At 35.5% G+C, this 21,875-nt stretch overlaps 3 protein-coding genes across 3 annotated transcripts in view; all 3 read right to left on the reverse strand.

The window, feature by feature from the left end:
- LOC106642379 (uncharacterized) overlaps window positions 1-21,875 on the reverse strand; it is a 113,473-nt gene that overhangs the window by 9,943 nt on the left and 81,655 nt on the right. The gene's annotated exons all lie outside the window — the stretch shown is intronic.
- On the reverse strand, window positions 1,676-3,883 carry LOC149373923 (uncharacterized). Its single transcript, XM_089595385.1, has 2 exons — window positions 3,828-3,883; window positions 1,676-2,873 (listed from the first exon to the last, which is right to left on the reverse strand). The coding sequence occupies exon 2, from the start codon at window positions 2,698-2,700 to the stop codon at window positions 1,987-1,989; it is 714 nt and encodes a 237-aa protein (XP_089451511.1). The 5' UTR covers window positions 2,701-2,873; window positions 3,828-3,883; the 3' UTR covers window positions 1,676-1,986.
- On the reverse strand, window positions 7,041-17,793 carry LOC106642357 (beta-1,3-galactosyltransferase 5). Its single transcript, XM_089595382.1, has 2 exons — window positions 16,728-17,793; window positions 7,041-11,471 (listed from the first exon to the last, which is right to left on the reverse strand). The coding sequence occupies exons 1-2, from the start codon at window positions 16,855-16,857 to the stop codon at window positions 10,306-10,308; spliced, it is 1,296 nt and encodes a 431-aa protein (XP_089451508.1). The 5' UTR covers window positions 16,858-17,793; the 3' UTR covers window positions 7,041-10,305.

A 21,875-nucleotide genomic window follows, 5' to 3' on the forward strand; every position in this document is an offset into this window, starting at 1 on the left:
CAAAAACTGAATTTATTCTTTAACAGGTATATCAAAAAAAATTTTTAAAACGAGGTAACAAATTGTTTGATTTTATTTCATACAATTCAATGATAATTATTTGATTTCATAACAATTTTTATATTTAATACATCAGACATACGATAGATTTTCAAAAATGCATCTAAAAAAAAAATATTCATTGCAAGCAATACATATCATAAAAAATTGATAGTCACACTAACATACTAGTTATATCTTAAAGGTATTGATGCTTATACATATAATCAAAAATAAAAAAAAAATAATTAGCAAACCAACTAATTACTACTGAAAGCCATAAGTAGATTATGAAATAATTGAGACGGTGTTATACGTATGTATAAATAAACCTCAAATTTTATTGCGGACATTTACATCATCCTGCGTGCACATGTCGAAAAAAATGGCTCGTTTTTCTTGCTACCGTACAAATAAACGTATTAGCTTCTGGAATAACATTAATTGACTGATGATACTCTTTTTAACGTGTGCATAATTTAAACAATGTTGCACATTTTTCTCCAGAGTAGCATTTAATAAAAAAATGCATACCCATCATTTAAGCCAAGAATGTGGTAGAGGGTAATGTATATTCGTTTCAGTGACGATCGTACGAAAAAAAATGCTTCAATATTCAACAGTTTACGTTAGAAAACATTGGAATTTTGTGATGATAATATTATGGTAAACAGAGATAATCGGAGGCTATGAAAAACAAACAGAAAAAACGCCACTTGCGTGAGTTACAGCACCCCGACAAGAAGTTTCGTGTAAAAAAACCAATAAATGCGTTTGATCGCGTAGAATGTAACTTTTTTTTTAAATTTGTATACCGTGTATGAGCTTGTTATCAATTAATTATCCATCATGAGGAATACGTATATGCTCGTGACAAGAGAGTATGGGTAAGCAACTGAATTTCTCCCTCATAAACTTATCGTAAGACAAAGTTATTGCAGCGATGTTCGAGCTAATCCTCCCACATCGGTCGTACATCGCGGTCATCGGCCTACTGTAACTCTACATTATGTGTAATAAGTACGTGCACATACCGATTGAATCATTGCAGGCTGATAATTTTTCACTGTCGCTTTACTCGACAAATCCTATCTTTTCTCGATAAATAAATAATTTACCACCCCTCTCTCATAATGTTTGAAAAGAAATTCTTAAATATCGTTAACCTACAGATAAGTCATAATTCGTCATTACAATACATGGTTATAAATACCAAATATTTGAAAAATCACTGAAATGTATCGAGATCAGTTTGAAAATGTCATTTACTTACCACATTGACATAACAGCAGAATATTAACTAGAAAAAAATTTAATTTTATCAGTAACTGCGTGTGTTAACTAAATTCATAAATACGAGGAGTACGTCAACTAACAATGAAAACTTATAGTTAAGTACTGTACAGGAAAACACTAATCTTTCATATAAAATTTGAAATATTACACAATTTCGTCATCTTTCCCAATACAGCTTACTAGTAAGTGGATCGTATATAAAAGACTTTATTTGCCCAAAAATTGGATGTAAGATTTTTGACTGAACAGAAATAACGAATTGTCAATAAAGAGATGGTAAACTTTAATTTCTACATTCAAAATTTTAATTTCCAAAGTACCAAAGAGTCGATACCACTGTTTAATTTGACTTTCAGTGGTAAGTGCACAGATATTTGTTAGAAGTACTTTTATCAGCTAAATCTTGGTGACATCCACGTTTTTTGTACTAGAAGGATCACTCGTTAATATTTGCATATATATATATATGTCTCTTGAAATCACTACTTTGGCCAAAGGTTTTTCCATATTTAGGATTATTGAAAACACGTGGACACTCATCAATCTGGGTAGGTAGGTGTCTCTGAAGATTACCACTTTGGCCAAAAGTTTTTCCACGTCCAGGTTCCTTGCACTCATAGGAACGCATTCCAGTGCGTGGTTGCAGGTGTATTAAGAGTGTAGTTTGTTGAATGACTGCTTTTTCACATCTATAGGTTCCTTGCACTTGTAAGGTCGTTCACCAGTGTGGGTACACATGTGTTTTTGGAGGACACCATATGAACGAAAAGCTTCTCCACAATCAAGTTCTTTGCACTTGTAGGGACGCTCGTCAGTGTGGGTACGAGCGTGTCTGTTGAGATCACCACTTTGTCCAAAAGCTTTTCCACATCCGGGTTCCTTGCACTCAAAGGGACGTTTGCCAGTGTGAACACGCATGTGTTTTTTTACATAATGTTTGAAGGCAAAGTCTTGTCCACATTCATCACATTGGTAGGGAAACTCAACGGTGTGCAAACTCACGTGCCTTTTTAAATTACTCAGTTGAGTAAAAGCTTTCCCACATCCAGGTTCGGTGCACTTGTAGGGACGTTCGCCGGTGTGGGTACGCGTGTGTTTTTGGAGGACACCCTGTGAACCGAAAGCTTTTCCACAATCGGGTTCTTTGCACTTATAGGGACGCTCGCCAGTGTGTGTGTGCAAATGTAATTGCAAAGAACATTTTACAGCAAAAGCTTTTTTGCATCCACGTATGTTGCACTTGTAAGGGCGTTCCCCAGTGTGTTGTCGCACGTGCGTTATGAGATAACTTTTGAATGGAAACTGTTTCTCACAAAATTGGCACTTGTGACGGAGTCTTTTGTTGAGTTGTTTCTTTGCCGCCATGAAACGATGTTTTCTGGTAAACTCCTCTGGTAATGATAAAATGTGTCTGTGCAGTCAACACCAGTTTATTTATTACTTGCGATTATAGTCCGTTTGGGCTTTGGAGATAATTTATTCTATAACTGGAGATTCAACTGGTGCAACAGGACAACGTGAGTGTAAAATAAACTGAGCTGAAAAAGGGTTGGAAAAATTTGAGTTATAAAATATTTTCACGCATCACTTTAATTTAATAATATTGTATGTAGGAAAAATCAAACTGTCTATTAACGGAAATTATTGTATAACTAAAAAAAATGATAAAATATCAATTATATCGTAAAAAAAAATGTATGAATAAATTTTTTTCAAAATTGAAATGAAATAAATAAAAAAAGAATTTAAAAAATCCAAACTCCAAATGCGATTTCTGTAACTGAAATTTTCTTTAAGTCACAACGTTCAAAGAAAATTTTAGCTGATGTGCGAAATTAGTATTTTAAATTTTTATTTCCTATTGTAAATATCTACTTGGGGGCTGTCCATTAATTACGTACACATTTTTTTTTTTTTTACACCCCTCGTCCCCTCGTAAACTACAGTAATATTTCAGGAACCCCCCCCCCCTTCCTTTTTAGTAAACATAATCCATAGTAATGGTAAAAATGATTTTAATTTAAAAAGAATATTATTAAAAAGTATTGAAATTATTGAAAAAGTTGTCTTTGTTATATTTTTTGTTACGTGTATTATATTGCATTTTCATAAATATATTTGAATTTATAACAATAATTTAATACTAAAAAAATACTATTCAAATCATAGTAAATGAAGAAATTAGTTTACGAATCTCCTGTATCGCGCTCCTAGCAGGAGAAACCACTTACGTTAGTCGTCTAACAGATCTGCAGTGTCGATGAAAATTAGATTGACTACTTGTCGGGTGTCAATTATGAGAAAGTATGAAAGGAGGCAAAGATGAAATTTTTCATATTAGATGTTAAATTAGATTACGTTATATTTAAATGTTCTTCACCCCCCCCCACGTAATTAATAGTAATCAAATAAAATACTCCCCCTCCCCCCAGGATATTTACGTAATTAATGGACAACCCCTTGGGGTGTTCTGAATCGAAAATTACTCTTACCTTTCTGTTGCAAAGTTCAGGAAAATTAAAATTTAACTTGAACCAATCCACGTGCAATTGTTACATTCTAAAGACAATAGAAATAACACTTAAATGTCACTGGTACCGGAACAAACAAACATGGTAAAAACTATTTGAAAAACAGTCATTGTATCCTTGCAAATACAGTTTTGATTATTTCAAATTCATATTTTCTATGATCCAAAGCGATGATAAGTATAGAATCTTAACTGACTCCATTCGTCAACAACTTCTGGCCTATTCTTACACGGCAGAAGGTGGACGAGTAGTATGTATGCACATGCCCAGCACTGCGTATACACTCACCACCACGGACCGCTTTCTCAGCATCTTCACTCCAAAGATTTACTCGCACATTAAAACGGCAACGTTGACTATACGGCCAGTATACAGATACAGTATGCATTTAGTATTTGCTTCGTGCAGCAATTTGAAACAAGGCCATCTGCAAGGGAATAGTTATTGATGCTAACTAACAATAATACACCGAATCTTATGGACAATGATCTGTTACAAGCATTTATTTCAACAATAATAAATATTTAACAACTAATAAGATATAAGTACGGAGGTGGTCCCATTGCCTATGTTGTCTACAGTAAATGTTTGTGATCATTTTGTGTCACTTCTGCCTTCTCACACCAGGTGTCACATAGGAAACGAACACCGAGCAGACGTAGTAGTATAACTATTCATGGTGGTGTCCGCCAACACTAGTAATGTAACTATATATGGTAACGTTGGTCAATACTAGTAGTATAACTATATATGGTGGTGTTCGCTAACACTACTAGTATAACTAAATATGGTATTCGACTCTCGTTCGCCACCTGCTGGAACTTAGATGAAACAGCACAAATATTTCACAAAAAATATGCCTACATAGGACCACCTGTATATCTTACACCATGCATAGGTACTGATCATCACTATGTATATATAAACTGTTTGACCTCCCCCCCGGCGTGTAGGTGTACTTATTTACTCATCTTTATATGGATGTGCCTGTATACTTACAAGCACAAGAAGTTTCTGTTTCTGCAAAATTTTTTTTGGAAATAAAAATTTTTTTTTAATGTATGCACAACGTTAGCCTTAATTATAATAATAATTTATTACCATGTAAGTTGATGTGCTGGACAGTACCTGTAATAGCTTTGCACAAGACTAAGGGAAAACGATTATTTACGGCGTATTTTTGCCTCCAAAACAAAAAAACTGTGATACCCAAAGTATAAAGAAAAATTAAAAAATTCGTATGACACAGATATAGAGCGCATCAAACCTAAAAAGATTGAAAAAAATCTGTCAATGGTTGTATAATTTTTTTTCAAGAATTTTTTTTATGTCTTACAATGTGAAAAAGATCAAATGAGTATGAATTTCACTACAAATATAAAAAAAAAGTTTTTTAACTCAAAATTTTCTGATCCACTGAAAAATAAATTGATTTGACTTTTCTTGTATACATTTTAATATTATTAAAATAATTACAAGTTTTTTTTTCACTTGATTATTGAATGATTAAAGTGTTAACTATCTCATCTAACAATCGAACTCTTATTTGTAAAATAAAATTAAAATTTTTAATACACATACAGTTAATTGGAGGCTACAAAAAACGAACAGAAGAAACAGCACTTGTGTGAGTTACACCGCTTCAACGAGAAATTTCTCAGAAAAAAATGATGAATAATTAAACAATTAAATTAAGCAATTAATGCGTTTGATCACGTAAAATATTAATAACAACACTGAATTTTGTACATCGTATATGAGCTAATTATTAATTAATAAGCTATTATGAGGAATGCACGTGCTCTCATAACAAGGCTATTTTGTCGAAATTTCACTATTATATCCGTATCATTATTTCATAGTAAGAGAGTTGATTTTCATGATTTTCCATACGAAACCATGTAAAAAATGAAAAAAACCAATTTCATTATATCTTTCATTAAATCCTTAATTCAAGGGAAGCCAAAAGTATTGAAACTTCACATGAATTCTAATAATTATCACTTTATTGACTTGTATGTAAAGTTTTAATCAAAACTGACTGTTAATTCTTCTTCGTGTGGTACCTCGTTAAGGTTGTATTTTCCGTATTCTCACAATGAATATGTGGCACTAGTAGAAGTTTCAACTGATATCTTTCTAATTATATTGTATTTTTTTCGATATTTATTTTTATAACCTACTTTTTATTTTTTTTTTATTTGTTAACTTGTGGCAAAAAAAACCTTTTTCACTTATAATAACAATTTGAATTACATTAAATTTTTGTGAACAAAGGAACTAATAACTACTGAAAGTCATAAATGGGTTTTGAAATAATTGAGACGGTGTTATACGTATGTACAAATAAACCTCAAATTTTATTGCGGACATTAACATCATCTTGCGTGCACATGTCGAAAAAAATGGCTCGTTTTTCTTGCTACCGTACAAATAAACGTATTAGCTTCTGGAATAACATTAATTGACTGATGATGCTCTTTTTGACTTGTACACAATTTAAACAATGTTGCACATTTTTCTCCAGAGTAGCATTTAATAAAAAAATGCATACCCATCATTTAAGCCAAGAATGCGGTAGAGGGTAATGTATATTCGTTTCAGTGACGATCGTACGAAAAAAAATGCTTCAATATTCAACAGTTTACGCTTGAAGTCATGGGAGTTTTGTGATAATGATGATGATATAATACACGCTTATGAGTTGTACGGCTCAATTGGAGGATTCCTCTTGGATTAAAAAAAGCATTAATAAACCAATAAATGCGTTTTATCACATCAAAAATAACATCAGTAGTCAATCGTTTGTATACTTTGTACTTATGAGCTGATAACCAATTATTTATCTATACTACGAGGAATATGCGTATGCACGTGACGAGAGGGTACTCGTAAGCGATTGAATTTCTCCATCTTCAGTAATTAATCGGAAGACAAAGCCAATCTGCTTTAATATTTGATCAGCAACGAGGTATTGTGTTTACAAAAAAGTAGGTGTATGCACAGCGATGACCGCGTTAATCGTCTCTCACGGTAGTGGTATATCGCGGCCAGCGGCCTACTGTCCGTGTAAATACGTATCGTATCAGTTGACTGTATGACAAAGGAGAAAAAAAAACCATATCGCACCCTCGTATGTTTATAATATACATCAGAAGTGCATGTCACTGGGTTGTCACCATCAACGTTTATAAATTCGAAATTAATTTGTCGTTGTAGCTCGCGCGAGTTGTCCGGTTAAATAGGGTAAAAGAAACAGAAAAGCAAAGAGTGAACGACTATACGGTTGTAGTGTGTCATGTCGCGGTGACCTCCTTTTTTTTGTCTTCGCTTGTAAATTGACTTTGTTCGATTTATTTGTGTATGCATGTCCATGTATTTCTTTATTACGTTCGATACAAAGATTTTTTAAATAGAAGTCGGTTTTATGTATATCGTAAATCATTGTATATGCAGTACCCAAAATATATACAAAGTACATTTATGGTGTATTGATTCAGACGCTTAATATTGAAGAGACGTGTATATATAAATTTTAGATTGATGTCGAATTAAATTTATAGTTTTTACGTAAACACGAGGAAAGGCTAAAGGTTTTAATTTGTATAGGAGCTTTGAATGTTTACATATTTAAAAAGTAGATAATGAAAAATTTTACAATTTTGTACTTGGTACTATTTTAAACATCACTTTACTTGATAATATGTAAATTTCACAAATAGTTTTAAATGGTTACAAGATACTTGAATTAATAAAATTTGTTAAGTCCAAGTATTTTGTTTATTGATGCGTGACATTTGTAAATTGTAAATTTTTTTTAAAATCCTCGTTTACGTATATAATCTGAAGTATTTGCTCGAGGATCAAGTTTCTTTAGAATATATTTTTAGAATCTCTGCGGATTATGCTATCGAAGCTTCTTGTCGTCGTAAATGTGTACTAGCTATATCATACATTTTATAGCGTATAGTATAAAAATGTTCTTAAAATTTTTTTTTCTTTTCTTTTTAAATAATGTTCTGTGCTTCACTTCACAACGGGATTCTTGGTCCCACTTTTTTTTTTACATCAGTACAGTCATACATTTTTCGCAGAGCTACACAAGAATATCATCGTGTATTGATATGTCATGGTTTGGAAGTAATTTTTTTTTTCGTCATATAGATACCCAAGTGTAAATATTTTCTATTATTTTGTAGTGAAAAATAATAAATACGAATGAAGAAATAATAACAGGTTAAAATAAAAATCATTGTATAAATAAATAATAATTTATTTAAAATTAAAAATAATTTCAAATGGCAATGATTCTCGTAAAAATCATTACGAAAATAAATGTTCATCAAAGCAAATTCGTTGATATACAATTTTGGCAAGTAAAATAATATATAAGTATATGCATAAATTCGATCGTAAGGGAATTCTTACTTAAAAATTATCTTAAAATCTAATTCACATAAAACTAATAAGGCAACATGAAACCTTTTTCTCTTTTTTTTTCTTATTTTTTCATAGATGGAAAAATTATGACGCACATAGGAACAAAGTTTTCTCCTTGGATTCCAGTGTCGAAAATTACAGTATCTCATGAATTTCACACTTTTCATTTTTTTTATGGCACTTAAGAAACTAATAATTTTTATCGTTCCGATTTAAAAAAAATTCATGCGAAATGGAAAACACAAACCATAACTCATTGGACGATTCGTACGAAAAATTCGACAACCAGAAACGAAAACAATTCAAAAAGTCCATGCAACTACTTAAAACATGAGTATAATTATCTAGGCGTTGACTAGATAATATTATGTAAAAAAAAAAAAGACTAACGAAAAAGAAAATATAAAGATTCAAAATTAAGGATTATGCGTTTCATGTCAGAGAGAAAAATTGCGCCGACAACATTATCAAAATGCTTGAAAAATCGAGTATATATATATACCTTTGTTTAAGTACAATTGGATTCGCATGTACAAACACTAGTCGCAGCACTTTTTCAAAAATATAAAAAATCCAGCTATCTCTCTCTCCATTTACTTCGATCAACTTCACTCGTTATCGGCTATCTTTCTCACACACATACACACTCGTGCATTGGGTGCTCAAGTTTATATACAGTGGGGCAAAAATGGCGATCAAGAGGTTTGAGATAAAAAGATTTTTGCGATAAGCGAAACTACTTTTCGAGTGCGTCATTCAATTAGGATCGAGCGGAATCCCGTGTGCTTTTTTCTAAGCATCATCGATTTACCATTACGCAAGATGTACGACAGAAAAAAAAAAAATAATAACAAGAGTTTAATTTGGAAAAATAGGATTGTCTTGAAGCCCTTCGCTTTCACGGTAAGTTTGTTTACTTCCTAGTATCTTTTTTTCGTCTGGAAAGTGAATATTCTTTGAAGAAAATTTTTGTTGTCAAACCTACCTTCTTTTATCACGTAAAGAGGCACTCGGTTCGATAATATCTCGTACATCGCAAAAATTTTATCATAAAACGTAATAATCAATAAATCAAAATTGACGGCACTTTTGCAGTTCATTCTGCGATGCGACAGATAAAACAATTAATGTATAATTATCTAATAATAAGACATGAAAAAATAATGCTTCAACAATCTTTCGTTGATACAAAAGGTAAACAAAGATTCGACGAAAGAGTCTTTTGCATATTAAACTTGTGTACAATACATTGGTGTGTCACCTTTAACGATTAACTTAAGTAACAATGTACACTAGAGAAAAAAAATAATATGAATTATGCAGAAATTTCAGCAAAATTACCACTCTGCATGGGAAATCGAATGCAAGCTGTCAAAAAAAAAAAAATTATTGTTTTAATAGTAATAATTATAGTTCAAATGGTAAGAATTGTGGTTGGAACAGTTAACCTCAAAATGATTGGTTAATAAATTTAACCCTCCCACATAGTAATTTTTAGTGTTCTAACCCTAATTCCAACTATTCAAACTATAAATTTTACTGTTAAAAATAATAACTTTCTCCTTTTTTACCAACTTGCATTCGATTTACCATGCAGAATGATAATTTTTTCTGGAATTTCTCTATCATTCTTATTACTTTTTTCTCTTCATGTGTAATTAAAACTATCATCTTTTTTCACAGTAACGCTGGCAAAGTAAGAATCGACTCAAACGCATCCTTCAACCCAATACTTGTGATTACTCTTTATAGTTTCGATTTGTTTAATACTAAAAGGTTCCTTAAGTATCACTTTAAAACGCACAGACTCACCCGTAAGAAAACACATAACCTCAAATCGAGACACTTACTTCACCGCGTTAGTGCAATCATCGAATACACGATTTATTGGCATGGGGTACTTATAGCGAGCGTAGCCAGCCAACGAATCCACAATAAATTATACATCGTACAAACACGAAATCGATCACCAAACAACATTAGTCCTATACAGAGTTCATCATTTGCACTTGGATTTGCCGTCCAGTAGTTTCTTCCAGAGCTCAAATTGCTCGCTGTACGTCACCATGTGTATGCTGATGCTCTTTTGCACCTTGCACGCGTCGTACCTGATTTTCCTGTTGAGAAACTCTGGGGAGTCAATGCGTCTAATACCCAATTTATTGGCCACTATTCCGGTGATGAATACATCCTCGAGTTTGAAAAAGCCCTCCTCCAGTGCCCTCTTGTAGAGGTCATGTATCACATCACTGGACATCAGGTAAGCCGGACCGGTGCAAAAGTTCGGATACGAGCTGTTTTTGTACTGAGACTCCGAGATGAAGTATTTGCTCTTCTTGTTCCTCACGACCCCCCATTTCTTCGCCAATTTGCCGAATATCACCTTTTTGAACGACTTGTGCTTGTTGATGAAAAACGCGAGCCTAGGAAAATTGATGAACATGTCGTCGTCCGTCTTCAACACGAATTTAACCTTCGAACAATAGGTGTGCACCCACTCGAGAGCCGACAACGTTTTAAGGGTCAAATTCGCGTACGAGTCAACAAAGTTGCCGCGAACAATGTCACCGTATTTGCGCACTTCTGCATCCAATTCCTTCTCGACGCTGACGTTGTTGGTTCTTCCCAGCATGAAGACTATACTGATGTCCCTGTGCTGACCGTAATGACCCCACGTGTATCTGATGGCGTTTCTGGCCATGTAGTGCAATGGAGCCGACATCACCACAACCACGAGATCAATGGATTTGCCAAAGTCCGGGCACTTGTGAGCCACGGTCTCCTTGTGTCCGGGTGTGTACACTGCGCGAGTCGAGTTTTTGTCTATCACCGGCAACGTGGATGGGGCTACCGTCGTCGTAGTCGTCGTGGTCGTTGTGGTCGTCGTTGTGCTTGTGCTGGTGGTACTGCTGTAGATTTTTATGGCTGTGTTCGAGGAAGAGGACAGCGTTTGCAGGGAAGAAGAAGAAGAAGCCGCGACGACTGTTATGACGGTCGACAGGTTGCCCCCCGTCACTTGCGAGGCGTTGTTCGCGTTGACGAGCGTGAATTGTTCCGTACTTCCGTTGCCGAGACTACGTGATTGAGACGTTGAGGTTATGTCCGAGCTCGTGTTTGAGGTTATGTGTACCAGTTGTAGCGGCGTCGGCTCGTACAGAGAGTGATCTGCGAACATTTAGAATTGTTTTTTCTCTTCAGTTACACTTTTCTGGAAAATAAATAATTTCACGTGCTTCATTGGGGTTAAGGGTGACGTTATTTATATGCTGTGCTGTTTGGAAAAGTTAAGGCAACGATGACAAGTAGGTTAAGTTTCATCACATGCGGAAACGGTAAAGAGGGGCGATTATTTGGATGTACAAGCACCTTAAATTTGAGTTAAGAGCGTATACTTGGTACGTAGCTAGTCAAGCGTGCATTATATCGTGTTAGACCTAAGTTTAACCTAATTTTCAACGTTGCTTGGTACTTGTTACGACACGTAAATTGCATCCCGTTTCACGTGAGAAATTGTTGCATTCAATACAATTTTGCTTATTTTTATGTGAATCAGTACTTTCAAGTATGCAAAATATTCTTTGAATTTCGTATTGATTGTACTTTATTATCAAAATACGTCGAAATTTAAATATCGATAAAACTTTTGACACGTTGAGGGAGTTGACCAAAGTTTAATTACTTTTTTTTTTTTTAATTAATGACAACTAATCAAGAAAAGTTTATTGAATGGTACAATTACGAGATATTTACTTAAAAAAAAAAAAAAAGGCAAGCTATATTATTTAAGCATCGAATGTTCAGGTGCTAATTGTAAAAGTTTGAGTTAAGTATGCGCGCGATTTGTCACTAAGTAATTTTACGAGATGAAATTAACTCGCACGCTTCGCGAATGATATAATTTTCTCTCGCTCTTCGCTGGAACTCGTGAGAGGAAAACTCTACTTTTTTTTTTTTAATTAACATCCGACTCTCGTGAGTCACGGGCTCTCGCAAAACATTGTTCATTTATGCATCCTTCATTGCGTTCCCTCATCGCAAACAATTAAATCTTCTTCAGTTAAAAGAAAAAAAAAAAAAAAAAAAAAAAAAAAAAAACGTACAGCAATAAATAAATGTATACCGAGTTATTATATTGTGATGCATTAAATAAAAATGCCGACGGTCGTTTCTTTATTTTTCTCCCGCATTACAACAACGGCTTTGCGTGACCTTACGTGATTTCAACCTTAATGGCACCAGCCGCATCCTTTAATAAATTGAAATAACGTCGATGCTTCGCAGAGAGGTAATTTTCTCAAACAATCGCGGTGGAAAAAAAAAAAAATTGAAACATGTGGCACGTTTCGTAATAGGGTCATAAAATTGGAATTCAATTTGCAATAGAGCAGCGAGGTCAAATCCCGACGATCTTGCAAAGGAAGAAAACAATAGCGACAACAAAAAACAGTGGCAATGATGTATAAAAAAAAAATAATAAAAAATAAATAAATAATAATAATATTATAAAAGTGCACGCAGAGAATTCATTCCGAAACAACATCCAATTTCCCAAAAGATAATCCCCTCCTGATAACATTGCCACGTGAAAACTCAGTTACTTTCACTGCTGCTGAGGGGGCGGTTACGTCGGATTGTGCAACCTATATTTTTTTTTTTTTTTGCCCAATACCACTGATACATCTCTTGTCGCGTGAAATTCGCGCTATTATATCTATCCGTTGTTGTTTTTTTGCTACTATCCCCCGTCAAGTTTCCCAATTTCCTTTCTCCACCTCCGTGGAGATGATAATGACATTCCTCGTATACACATTATACACGTATACGCAATTGTATGTACATATATGTGCGTGAAATCCGATAGAGGTTTGAACGCGCGTTTTTTTTTTTGCACTCGTGCATGCAAGAAGATGGTATAAAGTGTTGGCCATTGTGTACGCGGACCTCATTTGCAATCGACCGAGAAATTTACATGTCCGCAACGATAGACACGCGTACGTGCATGTGTGTATGTGCGTCATGTGTATTGGTTGTCTAATAGCGATGGGAGACGACGCGCTTTCGTGCATCCGATTCCTTCGGGGAGTTGTCTTTTTTTCTTTTTTTTGCTGCCTCTCTTTTTTTTCTCCGCCCGCCCTGTGATTGTGCTTATACCAAGAGTAGCTAATTTCTCCTAGCAACGTTTGAGAGGAAAAAAATCTATTGTGTGTACCATAGGCTAGCGTTTTAATTTTTTTAGATTTCACTCATTAAGTCGATACTTGACTCGAGGATATTTTATAACGTTTGTCCAAATATTTCACGAGAATTTTTGAAGTGTAAAAAATGTTTCGACTCCAATTTTTGTTGTAAATAAAAACTTGAGTGATAATATCCAACTGTTTTTTTTTTTTTTTTTTTGACAACGAAAAAAACAAATATATAATTTAATAGCATTACCACTCAAGTTTTTATTCACTTAATTGTAATAAGCTGATGCTAGTTATTTTTTTAGGGTATAGCCTCTGTCTTAAAAAATTCCGGAAAGTCGTGTTTTTATCTCGATTTAACTCTTATATATTTTTCACAAGTTTTATTTACTGCAGTAGTCCCGAAGCTGTAAAAGCGTAAATTGTGGTTAATCATGAAAAAACTGAGATTTTAAACGTGCTCGAAGAAAAAAAGGAGACTTGATGTGGTTTAGAAATAAAAATATAGGCTGTGAAATATTTGTTTATTCATTGGCTGGTTTTTAATAAAAAAAGAAACAAAAGAAAAAAAAAGTTGTCAGTAAGTGCTTGATTTCGATTTACGATACTTTCAAGCAACAAGATTTTGGCACGATGTTTGTTTAAGTATTCCCGTCACGACTCGTTTCTTGATTTTACAATTCCTGTCGTGCCCCGAATTCCGCGATAAAGAATTTAGTTTTGATCTCCCGAGATGATAATACAAGACAAGATCCTTTTGAGCTCAACTATACGATCAATTAAGTTGTAAAGTTATTTAAATACGAAAATTGTTTCTATTGGATATAAAAAAAAAAAAAAAATACTTCAGCTGTGCATCACAATACTTTTTCTTTGCGTTTCCACCCAACTGTCAAACTACATTGTTACTCTTCAAAACATTTTCAGGTAAACGCTCAGTACTCCGCCTTAATGATACCAGACACTTAAAAATAACTTCAACCACCTCGCAATACAATTTTTTTGTTCTTAAAATAAAAAGAAGAGGAAAGAAAAGAAAGCTACTCTCCTATAACATCTCACGAGCTCCCATTCACTCGGAGAAATTTATCGTTTGATTTTTCTTCCGTGTGTGCACACACACGTGTGCACTGAACTCGCCGGTAAATCGATTTTCCCTTCATGAATAAATGAATGTATGAATGGATGATTGGACGAGACTAGTCGCGACGACTCTGAGACACTGGCATCCTGCTGATTTGAAAGCTATCCCGCGTCTTCGCGTGCAGTGTCTATATTTGTTCGTGAAAAAATGGCAAAATCAAAAACAATCACGAAATCTAATAACAACAAAAGATTTTATCGAAAAAATAAAAAACTGAGGTCACACCGTTAAAAATCTCAATGATAAGCACCAACTTTGAAGTGCGTAAGCAGTAAGGAAAAAGTTAAATCATGAATTTACCTTGACAATTGATAACGTAACAACAAGTGGAGGCACGAGTAAAGTAAAAAAATCTCAGTCAAATCTTCAGGTAGTGCAACTCCAAACGACAAGAATATTATCTATACTACACATTGTACTCGTACCGCCTCGATGAATTGACCGGTATGATATACGTCAATTAAAGACACACAAGTGCCATTTTCCGGCTCTCGATTGCTGTACGTGTCTCGGTTGGTCAGCAAGACCATAAATCAGTAAACATTGTGCTCGTCCAAAGGCCAAGTTGGAAAGTAAATTGAACACAAGTTTCGACGCTGTGTTAGGCGACGAGGGAAGATCAATTACCGGATCTCCGTTAAAACTAGCCCGACGAGTTTATGCGTCTGGTTGTGATCGATTCCAACTTATGTGGGACGACTATAGCGAAAACGTTTATTGACGTCTGACACCAAATTAGCCTTGTGATGTTCGCGTGGCGGGAATTTCGAGACCCTCCTTCCAAAACCCTGTGCCGAGGAAACGAGTGGTAACGGGGGTATCAAAACGGACGTCAAGATAATTAGTATTGGGTTACTTGGTTGAGTGCCGGTAGGCATTACGTGGGTGTAGTTAGTGTAACCCGAGCAAAGACACGCGGTCACGTGTGCTCTGGGGAAAAAAAAATGTTTTTTCCACGCAGACGGTGTTTGACGAGGGGATTTAACGATATTAGCAATAAGGCGATTACGTTTGGAGGCGTGGACACACGGAAGTTTGATTTTTCCACGGTCGTTTTATCGATTGATTTTACTTGTGTCTTGCGCGTGGAAAAATTTTCATGCCGCTTGGAATGTCGGATTTTTTATTAATTCAGTGGGAAAGAGGCTCGATATCGAATGATGTAAGAAAACAGCTGAGTCAATAAGTGCCTGGTTTTTTAATTTATCCCGTGAATTTCAGTACAAGCATTGGAAATCAAAGTAACGAAAAATGATGAATTACAACGAAGTTTGTTTCATTTATTCGTAGTAAAAAAACATACTGGTTGTGGGTTGCGGTTTCCAACGATAATTTTGTTATTTTGAGGTATCGGCTCGTCAATGCGCCAGATTATAATTGAATATTGGCAGAGTATTGGTCTCGTAACTTTGATGTAATTGTATATACCTGAGTTTCAGACGTAATCTTATTTTAAACGTAGTTTGGTTTGAGCCACAAACTGTTACATAAACTGTTTGGTAGTATAAAGTTTTATGCTACCACAATTAACGAAACAAAGTCTCATTTAAACACGGAATAAAAGTTTAATTTCGGGTGTAATCTTTAAACAAGCAAATTCGTTTTTTAATTCTTCAGGTGTGTCCACGCGATAACTATTCAAGTCATTAATATTTCACTGTGTCGTCGAAAAAAAAAATTATCTGGAAGCTTCAAAAAAAAAAAATTATCACTAAACCAAGGTCATTAAAAATAATCGAAAAAAATTTTAACCATTTCGAAATAACAAACAAAGAAACTAACGATGAGAACACAGGTAAAAGTACATCCATGCGATCAATACGCAAGTTTGAAATAAAGCATTATAGTTTTGTTGGGGGTAATAAGCAAGTGGCAAATGCCAGCGCAAGCTCTCGCGACCGTATTGTTCAAATTCATGAAAATTTTATTAATAGCTTATCAAATATGTATACATACGACTCGCAAATAGGCAATCCAGCTCAAAAAAAAGGGGGGGGGGGAACCTAAAAGCGTTTAAAGTCATCAACAACCCCAACGAATGAAGCACACGTACAAATGTAAATTTAAGAAAAAAAAAAAAAAGTTACTTACTGTAGTGCCTGATAAGGGCATATTGCTGGATGTCAGTGTCGGTGGTCCTGTAGTACGTGTAGAACGTGAGGCCAATGAGGCCGAGTATGATGGTCTGCAGGACACGATTGCGCAGGCTTAGGAAGCTCATGACTACTGTGCCCACCACTTCCTGCAAGTCTTCTCCTCGAGCGCGATAACAGAAACAACAAACAACAACAACAACAACGGGAACAACAACAAGAGGAAAAACTCTTTCACAGCACTGGATCGATAAAGGAAAAAATTAATAATAATGGATTTTAAAAAAAAACAACCCTCCCCCCCCCCAGAATCCTCCCTTCACCGCCTTCTGTTCCTTATCAGCGTGCGTGTACCGTTTTCAACTAATGGTCGCTGTCGTGGTCCAACAGTAGCAGCTAAAGTAGCGATAACAATCCGGAGGCCTGCTCTTGACGCCCCGACGGTGCCTCGCCATAAGCTTTTTTTTTTCTTTTTTTTTTTTATCGCCGTCCTAGCACCGTCCCCGTCCACTTTGGGCCGTCCTCTTCGTCTGCTTCCTCCTGCAGAGCGCTGTCAAGGCTGACAATGTAGCACCACCAGTGGCTTTCGCAAGCCTCCTTTTCGCACTGCACCCGCGCCACCGATACTACTGGCGTTGAGGTTATGTCGTCGCTCATGTCTCGGCCAACGCACACCCCCAACCCCTCGAGGACCAACTACTGCGTGTACGTGAATATATACATGTATATACACTCTCCTTCGTGGGTGGGTATGTTGCTCGAAATGTTTTTTTTTTTTTTCTTCTTCTCGCCCCCTTATGTTCCACCCTCTTTTTCACATAGAATCCTTCCTTCCTCGAAGCTACATGTCTCTCCCTCGACACCTTCGAATCGAAAGTTCAAGTATATGTACAAGCTCGGCGAGCTTTCCGGCAAGATTAATTGTACACACTGTGCCCCGCCACTGTTATACGCGTCACTCGAAAAGCCAAAAGTATTTTTTGCTTTTCCCGCAACAATATACGTGACGAAGAAGCAAAAAAAAAAAAAAAATAAACAAAAATAAAGCTTCGTAGACGAAAATACAGTACAGCGTAGCGCGATGCGGGTGTAATATGGTCGCGCGCAGATGACCCAGCGTCGGCCGCTACTGCCGCATACTGACGCTCAAGCTCGCGGCGAGCGGACTGTTATAAAAAAAAAAAAAAAAAAAAAACAACCCACCACTCACTCGCTAGACGTCGACGCGCTTTTCTCTCCCTCCCTTCCTTTTTTAGCTGCACACCGCACGGAGCGTATACAAGTATACGTATATCGACAACGCGCTCTGTATATATAGGGGAGACAAACGAGTATAAGCCCCCCCCCCACTGTATACAGGCAAGGCCCACAGTGGGTCCCAGAAGAGGGACAGGTGGAAAGGAGAGAGAACTCGCTTCGCCCGGGAGGGCCCAGGGGTCCAGTTCCACCAAGAAGCTTGTACACAGGCCTATCTATATACTTATACGTATATAAAAAAGTTCAGCGTGTGCTGCTGTATAAAATGGGAGGGGGCCCCCCCTCACTCTCGTCTCGCCGGTTTTGCTCTGCGTGGCTTTTTATCCTTGACGCGGTTACGTATATATATATATATATACGTGCACGGGAGAAAGAAGGAACTATACCTACTCTCCCCGCGTGTGTTTGATAGACGACCATGCGCGAGGTCGTGTGTGTGTATACCCAACAGCTGCACCGGTTACAACTGACTGACGTTGCGCGGCGTAATAAGGATGCTGTCGAAGATAGGGAGTGAAAGAAAAGGACCATGCCGAGTAGTCGCTGCTGTTTGCTATACTCCCTCCCTTTTTTTTTTTTTTTTTTTTTCTTGCGATATCCGATACGGCGGATGAGGCGCTTTCGTGGAATCGCGGTTGCGCGTACGTATATATATATCATACAGTGTACTTTTGCGCGATCGGCTCGTGAGAGGCGTGTACGGAGTTAGCGAGAGGTCAGCGAGAGAGAGAGAGATCCGTCTCCTCCTCCTGTAAGTAAATATATATGCACCGTGACCTTTTTCGGAATGAAAATAGTAAGGAGGGGCTGTCGGTGATTTTTTTTTGCTCCCAGCTTTGGAGAAGAGCCCTTTATATAAATCACCCTCGGAGGGATTCTCTGGTCTTGGGGAGGGCTTGTCGGGCTCTTGGAGAGAGGGACCGATCACTGATTCGTCTGAGAAAATTTTTTTTTTTTTTCTTCGCTTCGTCGTTTGATATCCCCTTTGTCTGTGTACAAGGGAAAAAAAAAGAAATTGTTTCACGGGAATAATGTAGAGTGTTATTCTATAAAGTTGAAAATTTTACTAGCGATTTTTTCGTAGTGTAATTTCACGGCTTGAGCGTAGTGTCGATTACTTCCTAGATGTATGGATTTTAACTTGTAGAGACAGTGGATTTTTACTGTGAAATAGTAAATTACTAGTTTTTCATTTCTACCAGTTAAAGTTTCACTAGTTTAATTTACATGTTACATCACTATTTTTTCAATATCATTTTCACCATTTACACAAAATTACACAAAATCAATACCACCATTTTTTCACTATTTAAATACAAGAAAAATTTCAAGTGCTTCAAATTCAAAGAGTATAAGTTTTTTCATTCCATATGTTAGCCACATTTTGTGGACTCTACAGGGTAAGAGATATCACATTTTGGAACGTTAAATGTATAACGGTCGTGTAAATCGTGAAAAAACATTTTTTTCGGATGCAGCAGTTCGTTTCTACATCATTTCTAAAAAAAAAAAGTCTTATCAATGTTTGATAAAAAACGAAACGAGCACTTTTGAGCTATGAGTCGTACAAGTATTACCCGTACTTTTGGATGGCCATTACGAAATTGAAAGAAAAAAGCACGAGCTCAAATTGAAACTTATTGTACGAATTCACAGTACACGTAGCCGACTAACGTGCATTTCGAATTGTTATTCGCGAAAATCAGTGGCCGAGTGCCAAAAGTCAGGGACCACTTTTCTTTTTCTTCGTTGTATACTTGCACTTTTCGTTTTTTACGGACATCAAGTTGTTTACTTCCCCGTTTGGTTTCTCCCTTTTGTTTCCCTACCATCTGCATATTATATATTTGCATCCATTTCCCTCGTTTCTCCCAATTTGTCTCTGCTACTATAGATGTTGTTTGTCTATACCCCGTTCATCTCTCGCACTTGACCCACATTATTTTTGGCTGTACTCCTAAGCCATATATATATATAAGGTATAGCGTGGGTTGAATTATTGTGATCGCGTTTGATTTTTCATTTCTAGTCCAGCTTATACGTCTAGTGTAATATAAAAACTAAACATGTGGAATGACAATCACGAGGAATGACATCCTGCAGTTGTTTGTCAATCGAGCCATAAATTGCGATACTAGGAGATGAATTTTTCTCTCCAACGGATGGACCGGTACAATCGTAAATCACTGAGAGTTTGAAAAATAGCCTACGCTCATCAAATTGTGAGATACAACAGGTACACCTGTCGTTTATAAATGACACAGAGACGAGCATAATTAAGTTGAAAGTTATACCGAAAACACCATATTTATGCTACCCAAATTAGAAAAATTACGATCTAACGATCTTGAAAAGATGTGATTCAAAGTGCTGTTAATAATTTTCGGAAAATTTCGAGGCATAAAAAAAAGGTTACTAAAAAAAAACTGATACCTATGGATGTTCTACAATAATTTTGAGATGTAAAACTCCTTTCAAACTAGCCAGTTTTTTGAAACATACTTGTGTAATGCAACTTTTAAATTATAGCATTATTACTTTCTTTTTTATTTAATTTTTTGTGCAAACCAAGGATAGTTCAAAGAAATTTTAATTTTTAATTACATTAAAAAAAAAAAAAATGATCGTAGGGATGATTCACACGAGTCACATAACGAACAAAAGGCTTCATTCGAAATTGTTCTCTTTTTTTAGATAGTTACTAATTGTAACTTATTTAATTTGAATTTTCTAAAAAATTGCTTTCTTCGATTAATCATCTTCATAACTTTATTCATCATACTCTGACATTGGAAGAAAATTAAAAAAATTTTGTAACAAAAAACATCTTGGAAATATCTCGAACTATTGTAAATAAAAGAAAAAAAAATGTCGTTGTTCTTCAAGACCTTAAAAGTTGCCGAGAAATTCTCTAAAATCGTACATCTTCAGGCGTATCTTATCGACATCTCCCAAAAAGATCTCAATATTTTTTACGTAGTAGTGCGCTATTAACAGATTGTATGTACAAGTGGTATGATGGGAGATACTTATGTGAAAAACGTAATAAAAGTAGAAATGAAAGTTGTCTTTTTATTAGACTGATGTACTACAAAGTGACGGGCAGACTATATACCATATCGGTATCATAATAGAATTACGTAATTAACGTATACGTGCGCTCATAGATTTCTTTATCAATTCAATTGCTTCGTCATTACGCGTGCCCATATTAATAGAGTTCCCCATTCACTCGAATGCATTGTTATTTTTTTTTTTTTTTCCTCCTCTCCCACCGTGAAATTTTCTTTTGTCAGTCATTGTCGCGATTTTCCCTCGCTTATATGTACACGTCCTACTTCCTTTCCCTTTTATCGCTTCAATCGATGAAATTATACCACCCATCGCTTACGTCGCTTCAACATCTGTGAACATAAATCTTTGTTCCTGTGCCTTTCACGTGCGTGCATTTACGTCGAATCTCGCTGATAAATCTTTTATGCAACATAAATATATAAATTAATTTAATTATTTTTACATGAAAGGCGAGATTATTTATAGCCTCGACGTTCGGCTCTTGAAGAAAATATGATTTGAATTGCATTTTAAGCGTTGCGGCTCTACCTTATATTATTATTATTTCACACAAAAAAGCTCTTGGTTACGTACTCATAAGTAGATCTGGAAAAGTAAGGTTTTTTTTTAATTATAAATAAAAAATAATTTTTGAAACATTTTAACCCAAGGTTTAGCACTTGAAGACGACAATAGCTTGAATGTTGTAATATAATATAGCCGTTAATTTAATTTAATCCAATGTTATACTGATGGCTGAGATGAAAAACATTTCAAGTGTCTTTTGCTTCATTTATATTTTTTTCAAATATTTCCTTTATCTTATTGATTTTAA

Source organism: Copidosoma floridanum, unplaced genomic scaffold, assembly GCF_036245765.1.
Source record: "Copidosoma floridanum isolate Cflo_tuat_1 unplaced genomic scaffold, Cflo_Japanese_pri ptg000025l, whole genome shotgun sequence".
Classification (NCBI taxonomy): domain Eukaryota; kingdom Metazoa; phylum Arthropoda; class Insecta; order Hymenoptera; family Encyrtidae; genus Copidosoma; species Copidosoma floridanum.